Source organism: Arctopsyche grandis, chromosome 6 (genome assembly GCF_051622035.1).
Source record: "Arctopsyche grandis isolate Sample6627 chromosome 6, ASM5162203v2, whole genome shotgun sequence".
Taxonomy (NCBI): domain Eukaryota; kingdom Metazoa; phylum Arthropoda; class Insecta; order Trichoptera; family Hydropsychidae; genus Arctopsyche; species Arctopsyche grandis.
In genome coordinates, this window is record NC_135360.1 from 26,217,243 (window position 1) to 26,226,786 (window position 9,544).

At 38.2% G+C, this 9,544-nt stretch overlaps 1 protein-coding gene across 2 annotated transcripts; it reads left to right on the forward strand.

Moving 5' to 3' along the window:
* Positions 1-75: 75 nt before the first annotated feature.
* Positions 76-9,544, forward strand: Pits (Protein interacting with Ttk69 and Sin3A). Of its 2 annotated transcripts, none has more exons than XM_077432863.1 (4): positions 76-1,024; positions 6,018-6,320; positions 7,256-7,527; positions 7,611-9,544. In XM_077432863.1, the coding sequence occupies exons 1-4, from the start codon at positions 238-240 to the stop codon at positions 7,728-7,730; spliced, it is 1,482 nt and encodes a 493-aa protein (XP_077288989.1). In that variant the 5' UTR covers positions 76-237; the 3' UTR covers positions 7,731-9,544. The 2 variants fall into 2 exon arrangements, with proteins under 2 accessions (XP_077288989.1, XP_077288990.1); XM_077432864.1 differs by having other exon boundaries at positions 113-1,024; positions 7,325-7,527.

Genomic DNA, 9,544 nt, shown 5'->3' on the forward strand with positions numbered 1-9,544 from the left:
GGGCGAGGGGGGAGGCGGAGGCGGAGGGGAGGGGAGGGGAGGGAAGGGGAGTGGAGCGGAGCGGAGCGTAGTGGCAGAGTCGGAGTCGGGGCATTCGCGGCGGAAGCCCGCCAGTGTGGATCGCGACGTGGTCGACGACGGCCGCGACAGTCAGACGGACAGTCAGTCAGACAGACAGACAGTCGGAAGGAGAGAGAGTAGAGCCAGTTAGCGGTCGCGTGTTATGCGGTGGCCGCCATGTCCGTGATGCAGCAGGCCAAGCGGCAGCACTGCTATTTGTGCGACTTGCCGCGGATGCCGTGGGCGATGCTGCACGACTTCTCCGAGGCGGTGTGTCGCGGCTGCGTCAACTATGAAGGCGCAGACCGCATCGAGATTGTGTTGGACACAGCTCGCCAGCTCAAGAGGGCTCATGGCTTCCAGGAAGGAAGACCTCCGCCTCCTCAGCCTCAGCAGCCGCCTCCTCAGCAGCAGGGCCAGCCCCAGCAGCAGCAGCAGCAGCAGCAACAACAACAGCAGCAGCAGCACAAACCCCACAGGCCACCCACGGACGCGCACCAGAATGGGTCGAGCGGAGTCGGAGTCGGAGTCGGGAGCGGAGGGGCGCACCACCAGCTGGTGGGAAGCGCCCTACACCATCGCTCCAGCCTCCTCTCCGAGTACAGCCGGGGCAGAGAGCCGGCCCATCCGCTGCAGCACCATCGAGTCCAGATGCCTCTGGGACTGAAGCGAGCGCCTCCCGACGACGAAGATCACGCTCCGCATCATCACTCCCATCAGCACCACCACGAGCCGAAGCGGGCGGCGCCTGGCGAAGACGCCCCCGGAGGCACCCAAGGAGTGGGTGGGGGCGGAGGCGGGGGCGGAGGCGGAGGCGGCGGAGGTCGGCCTCCCCTGACCAGAGGCGAGTCCCTTCCGGCCGTCCCTCTGGCCGCCCCCTTCTCCCAAGAGCGCACCTTCAAGCAAGACAAGCATCCCGTGAGGGCGCCGTCCTTCGACACGGCCACTGCCTTCAAACCGAACGGTAAATGCGAGTAGAGAGAAACCCACCCAAACCCACATAAAAGAACAGAGTGTAATCCGAAAGTAGTGCTTGAACTGTCCTGCGACACGTTTCAAATCGAGAGTGACGTTTCTCGGCCGTCGCAAAGGCAACACGAACCTAGATTCGAAACGAACGCAATCCCAAGCGACGGCCTCCATGATCCGTCGTATGACGTCGGTTATTCTCATTTATGAGACTTACATAAGATGCGAATTAGGCAGTCGTAAAATTTTAAAATATTGAGGTTTTTCAACACCTACAATTTTTAGATGTTTTCTTGCTATAAAGCAGCAAGTGTCACACGGTGTAATTTTATACACGCTACAATACAAAGTAGTGATTATTAAAAGAGCACTAAAATGTGCCTATTTTTTTACAAGGCTCTTATTATATTTCAGCTGAAATTCTTACATTCTTATTCAGCTGAAATTCTTACATTCTTCTAATCGTTTTGAAACTTTGCCATTTTGGGCGCGGTTTGGTCAACGATAGATATTTAAATCAATTCCGCCAATACGATGATGAAAAATATTCGTAATAGACACGTTTAAAAATGCTAATATTTTGGTCATCTTGACGTTTAGTGGTCGGTAGCCTTATATGTTTGACGTTCCGCCACCCCTCTCGTTTTGTCAGATTTGAATTGTTTAAACGCCTATAATTTTATCTTTTTGACACTATATTATAAAATTTGCATTATAGGCTCTCACATATGTTTACTTCATTAATAGGTTATATAATGAATGTTAAATTGTTTATAATTTATATATTACATTGTCAATTGTTAGAATCAATTAGTTACCAGACGTTCTCTTAAAATCGTATTTTTCTTACAGAGTACACGATATAAAATCTTGATGTTTACTTTTCATGAAAAAAATTGTACAATGCGATAAATGAAAAAATCAGTGAAACTTAAAAAAAAACTAAATATGAAATGCTCACGGATTATGGTCGCCCTTTCATCAATTCAATCTATAAAAAATATACTTCCATTTTAACGACGTGTTATTGTAACATTTCGTTCGATAATGTCGGTATCACATGTACAATAGGCATGTAATATCTACGCCTTACGTTGTTAATCGTGAATTCATTTCGCAGCGTTGCCAACGTTCGAAGATAACGAGATGAAAAAGCCTTGATAAAAAAGTTGTAAATTATATACACAGTGGATATATTCTCCTCCTCGCGTTTGGATAATAATACGTAATAATCGCAATTAAATTCGCCGCACGTAACAGTCAGATGTGTTATTGTGATGTGATGTAATTAAACGAATCGTGGAGTTTGCATTCGTCGGTTCGGACATGCACGCCGTTCGCGCTCTTTTCGCTTTCACGATTCGCAATGAATATGCAACTGTAGCGCGCGTTCGATAAAAACCTTTTGTTCCCACTGTTCATTCTCGTATAAATCAGTATGATCGATGTTAATATTGTCAATGCAATTATGAATATTTCATTCATTTCTGAATGATATATACGTACGTAGATATATTTAGTTCTACGTTGGCTCGTATACTTGCTTGAATTAGAACCGAACCAAAATGTAAGTTAAGAAATGACAAATAATCAATTTGGTGGTGTAAAATTCCATCCGGATCGTAGAAAAACCAATGAATGGTTTCGCGATGGTATCATTTTATGTTTTTATCATACTTATTATAATGTGGCGCGTTTTGTTTTCACTTTTGAAGGAATGAAAGATGAAGTATTCTTTTTGAGATGGTTTATGTATAAGATAAAAATACGATTCCAATAGAAAATATATAACGCCATTTAAGAACAAATTTTCATGTTTTATAAGTTATAAATAGTTTTCGGCGACGTTTCCATTTCCCTGGAAAAAGGAATGACTATTGTCAATTACTAAGTACGATTAATAGAAATTGACAGTTGTGAACCCTTTTTTTTGTCCAAACAGAAACCGACCGCCGTCCCTTAGTTATAAAACATGCAAATTTGTTCTTATTGGAACCATATTTTAACCATATAACCATAACCATATTTTAACCTACTCTGAATCCTTTTTATTATTATTTTTAATAAATAGTTTTACGGTATGCGTCAACCAGTCTAATTTTATTGAAGTAAATGGACTAATAAATTGAAATTTAATAATTTCTTTAAAAAAATCACGAATTTAAATCACACTATAAATAAAGTCGTTGAATTTTCTGTAAATAATTCAATGTAAATGTAAATAATTCAATAAATAGGGTTACATGTCAATTTTTAGTGATTTTTTATACTTTGAAAATCGCTATTATTTTTATTATACTAATAATTTTATACGTTGACAAGAAAAGTCCATTTTATTATAATCGTTCAAGTCGGAGTCGGTAAATTTTGATCCCGACTTCGCAGCCTTGTTTATAACTGTAAAATCTTAAAAGGTATCTCACATAAAGCTGAATAAGAAACATTAAAACTAATCGAAACAAAAGACAAAATATTATTATTTTGATTCTATGCCCAGAATGAATAATGAATAATATAGCTTATTTAAAAAAAACTCAATTGAAGCAATATGCGGTGCGAGTTTTGACTTTTTTCTTGGGAAAATAATTGTTAATTAATACCGTTACAATTTACCGCAAAATTCGTCACTAATGATTAATTTCTTCATTAGTGCATCTTTATAAATACTCGCGTAGCCAAGTTTTGTTACAGGGAAAAACGGCTTCTTTAAATTAACGTACAGTTTCAACATTCGACAAACAGCTGATCAAATAAAGTGTTACGCATACCAAACGAAACACGTAGCGTTACCGCGAATCGTGGTTCTGTTGACATAATTTAAACCGGCAGCCTGATATATCTTAAAACCGCATTTATACATATGTTTATTATTCACTTTTTATTTCGGTCGAATCTTCACGTGGCAACCGAAATGGTAGACAGTTTGAGAGTCGTTGTTCGCCCTTCGCGTCACGACGTGACGTCACGAACCCGCGTGACGTCACATAGACGCATGCACGCCGTTCAAGGTCGCCGAATTCAATTCATTTTAACCCTTTCGCAAACAGCCTGTCAGTCTATCTATCCGTCTGTTTATGCATTTGTTATGGTTGTTATTTCAGAGGGGGAAACTATACAAACATGCGTCGCACATAGACAATGACCGCTGTAAATAAATACGAGGAATACAATCTATAATCGTTATTGACAATGGAATGAACGGCGACCAAATTTTCTAATTGTACTTGTATGATGAACCAATAAGAATCGTTTTTTTATTTTTAGTTTTAATATCGCCTCTTCATATTTAGTCTTTAATTTATACCAGGTAACCCCAATGCGCTTTTCCGGCCAGAAACATTGTACATTTGACGGGTTGAAAAACAAGACTGGTACAAGTGACATTTTAAAAAAAATCTGGTTTAAGTGCTAAAATAATAGCATATATGAAATGCTATTATTTTAGCACTTTTTATAGACGTATTCATACTCCATTCGCGCATGCGCATTTACGCATTCATGCGCGTCCATATAGAATGTACCAAATAATACTATCCACACTTGCATGACACCTGCAGGATACGGGTCGTGCTGGATAGGTATGAACAGACCTTAAACCAGGTTTTTTAAAAATGTCACTTGTACCAGTCTGGTTTTCATCCCGTCATTTGATACAAATATTATTATAGTATTATACAAAGTACATAAATACATATCAATTAATATCCTCAGTGATATCTATGGTAATATTAGTAAATTTTGAGCATTTTTAACAACTCAGTAAATACATATCGATTAACATCCACAGAGACGTTTATGGTAAAATTTGTAAATTTGCAGCATTTTATACAATTCAGCGAAATTCGAGATTGCTGAAAACTCGAGATTTTGCGAGAAAATGGGGTAAGGTTGCCAATTTGTTGGAACCGTTTCAATGAAAATCAGATAAATTGGCCAACTCTGATAAGAAACAATCGACCTGCAGTCACAAATCCAAGGTCCGGCAAGCAGAAACCAATGGGATTTGAACCCGTGACCACTCTGTTCAAAGCATTGTATGCTAACCACTATTCTATTCTGCTGGTTTTCCCTCAAAAAGTATACATAGTTGCTTCATTACTTATCGGCCAAGGGATTAGTACCAATTAGGATGATCGCCACGGTATGATAATCATCGCTTTGTATTGTGTGATCTAATTGAAACTCATAAATTCGATATAAATTTCACGTAAATCGAGACAAATAACTTATATCAGATTGATTTAATTTATACTATGATGTCATTTAAAACATTGAATATGATTTATTTTCTATTTCATATATATAAAGCGTACTATATTTGAATAAATTCAATGTAACGGGCTCGTTTTTATTGGTTTTTATGTAAAATTTGGATACGTTTTGCTCGAATCTGTCTTCCTACTACGAGCTTGATACAGTTTTGGGTACTGGTTTAGTATTTAGGCTCAGGCTTTACGCTCAAAAACCAATGATTACATGCTATAACGTTATGTTTCGATGCATTGTTGACAGATGGCGTATAATTTTAAAATTTATTCCTACTTTATAGTAGAAACTATTGCGCCACAATGGTTAAAAATATAACGGATATATATCTTTAATAGTCTCAAAGGGGTTGCGTTCATCCAGCTTCGTTCGTCAGATAGAGTCCAGTAAGTCCTCGTCTCTTATTTTCTCACGTCTGTTAACATAGCCGAAACATAACGTGAAGCGCGAGCCTTACTACTAAACAAGTACCCAGTTTTGTATCAAAATTGACTTTTTTCACAGTATTTTTAATGGTGTTATTAGAATAAAAGCCCCAAATAGTTCTTTTGTGTGTTACACTCAGTTTTCAATCATAAATAGATTAATTTATTAAAACTTCACATTTAATAGCCATTTAAGTAAAGTTGATTGAATTTCCCATGTAGAATTAGTAATTATTTTTACATTACATATGTTTTGTGTAGCATTTTTTGCTTATGTATTTAATTTTTCCGTTTCAGGCTATGCAAGCACAGTAGGCAGTCTATCGAATGGTCAAGCGGGTTCACCGCTAGGACGAGCAGCCGTTTCTCCACCAGGAAGTGGCAATGTGGGGTCTGGGTCAGGGTCCAGCGTCTCCACAGGTGGACCGTCGCCGATGGCGGCCCTCATGTCCGTGGCTGACACCCTCCCTCCGGGCAGTCCAAGAAGTGCACCATCAGCATCACCTCCCGGTGCAGCGGCTCCTCCACCACCCAATGGTCCAGCTCCGCCGTCGGCGAGGTCGGCAACGCGCGCCACCCAACACTCACCCAATTCATCAGGTAAATAGGTATTTATTGTTTTATTTTTTGATTCATGCTAATTAACTATAATCAAAATAAACTTCCACACTTTTGTTTATGGTTTATTTCGTTAAAAATGGCTTGAATTCAGAAATTCAACTTTATTGTGCTGTCTTAAGATTTAGGCCTATTGTGCATTTATTGAATTTTCACTGTATGATTAATTAGTGGAGCTCGGTTATAGCAGTTTCGCAATAGTGCTCTTCAAACTAGTTGTGTTCATCATAAATCCAACCAAAATTTTACGAGTTTTCTTCATATAGCGTAGTTTTGAAGAGTGCTTCTCTAATGATTGTTAATTTTGATTTAATGGGTACCAATCAATGCTACATATTTACCAGTGGCGGCTCGTCCTCTGCAGTACTCCCAGTACAGTACAAATGCATGCTATTTTTGCCGTCAATATGGGTTGCGGGGCTGCAGACCTCAGTATAGTACATATGCATGCTATTTTTATTTCCATTTGATCACCGGTATGGTCAATGAGCTACTACAGCCCGATTAATCTTTGCAGCCCCCCCTACTATGAATTCTAACGAGCCGCTACTGATATTTACATTTGATCCGTCTAAATACTTAAAATATATTTACAAATAACTAATTTGGGCTTGATAGATGCTGGGAAAATCTACTAATTACCTAACTAATGTCCTTTGCCACGTTAAAGTTACTGGCCACATGGGTTTTCGAGTTAACAATAAGAATTTACTTAGTACCATTTTTGTCCTCAAAGGGGATCTTGTTCATGTACTACTAATTGTTAGTGATATATTAATTTACATATAAAGGAAGGATTCGTGATGAACACTTGAATATTATAAGATATGAAGTTTTTCGTTTTCTTGATGATGCTACAACCGAGTTCTAGCGTTTAAAAATACGTTTATAGTGCTAATTTCATGTAATGCATGCAGGGTCATCGAGTGGTCGTAGATCATCGGGTTCACGGCATGTGTCATCAACAACATCTGTAACTTCAACAGATGGTGTTGGTGGTGCGGAAGGAGCTGGTGCAGTTTCAATAGGTGCGGAGCCACCTCCGCCGCCTTCGGCGCCCACGCTAAAATGCACCTTATGTCAAGAGAGACTTGAAGATACGCACTTCGTGCAGTGTCCTTCGCAACCGCACCACAAATTTTGCTTCCCTTGCAGTAGAGACAGTATCAAGAGGCAGGCGGGAACTGAGGTATTAATGCCGATCTAATATCATTGCTGGTTTTGTAATTAATGTTGAAATTCGTGTTAACGTTTGGTGTGTTTTTTCTGCAGGTGTACTGCCCGAGTGGTGAGAAGTGTCCTCTGGCGAATTCGAACGTGCCGTGGGCATTTATGCAGGGAGAGATCGCTACCATTCTTGGCGAGGAGTTCAAGCCCAAAAAAGAGGCCTAGGAACAACGGCCGTGTGCTGTGCCGCGTCCTCGTTTCTTGTCTCTCTCGTTGTAAATATGATGAGGGAGTGTTTGTGCGGCAGACTCAGCCGCACATTTCTGGCCTTCAATATCGTTGTTTTACGTCTAACGCCGTTGAATCGTGCTGATGAAGACGTAACAACTAAAAACCGGCCAAAATATGTATAGAAGTATTGCAGAGTCTCCTACCTTTTTCAGCGAGGTAGCGGAAATGTTAGTTTGTGCAAAGTTATGTCGTCTTGTCATTGATTTTGGATTAAACGCATATATTTGTTGGAATTTGTTCTCTGCAGTATGTTTTCGGTGGTTGATTTTATACAATGTAACACTAGTAGGGTCTATTAATTAATATTTTTCGCCCATTTAGGGGCTGTCGAAGATCACATTGTAAATTTTGTCATACAAAGTAGATGGAAAAATGTAAAATCTTCCGGTCGCAAATTCGCCATGTTATGTTTTACCAATAAAGTTTTTATTGTAATATTTTTTTAAATGTAATATATGTCTGCTTTTCGAGTACTAGCATACTGTGTACAGGCAACGGAAAAAGAATTATATTGTATATATCTATGCGATATATAATTATATGCGTAATATTGTTTTACAGATTCTTAAATTAAATATTAATCGATTTACTTGATCTGATTACTTTTTTTTTGTTTTTTTTCGTACCGTTCTGTTTGACATGGCAGCAATCTGCCCGATATTTGTATATGTAAATATTTGTAAATATGAATTAGCGCTTTATTTAAATATAACTATTTAATTCAGTTGTACAAATTTATTATTATTTTTTATTATATAAAGATATGTAACTTGTAAGATCCCTTTTTTTTTAAAAAAAAAAACGTTTTGTTATAATTTAAATTGATTTGTAAGTTTGTAATTCGTATTGTGGTTGTAGTGTATGTAACACTGCATTGCTATTTCGTCAATTTCCGCACTGCAACCAAAAAAAAAAAAATCATTGATCAACAAAATCATGACTTTTTTATGCCGCATGAAAAATCTTAATATAAAAAAACTGACAATCATAATCGTGTCCCTATATATATATATATATATATATATATATAATACATATATCGTTTTCGTTGTGATGAATGATTGTGTGGTTAAACGGGCATCGGGCATAATTTGATTATCGATTATTTTAGTTGTCAATGTTTAGTGGGCTAGTAAAAGGGAGCGTTCCGTTCCCGAATGAAGCTTTGGTTCCGTTCCCACCAGTGCTGCACGGTGGCAGTGTCAGTGTCTAGCGGTTCAACCGCCGTATGATAAAACTTAACCTAGTCATTTGAAATATAATATCAAGCCGCTAATTTTGGAAGTGGCGTATATAGGAACTCTAAAACTCGCTGGTATATATGTAAAAAAAGAACATTATTACAATATAATGTCTACCTTTAGTGTATTATTGTTTTCTCTGGAAACGTGTCTAGTAATGTTACGAGAACGTTTCACATATGAGAATTGTAACTTTTACTTGTTTTATATTATTTTTGAGTTTAAAAAACTCGTCGATTTTTTTTCCTTTACACACAGCTTTCCTTTTCGTGTATTGGAATATATTAAAATATGTACAGTTCCAAAAAATTTTAAGTATTTATATACACACAGTGTAAATAAAATCTTTCACGTTAATGTTTCAATTATCGCCGTTTATTCCAGGAGAGCGTATTTTCTCATTGAAAGGACTAAATTATTTGTTTATTTTACAAATCTATGTTATTATTATGAATATCTGCTTGAAATTAGTTTCTAAGTATTAATGTTTATGAATAAATGTGATTG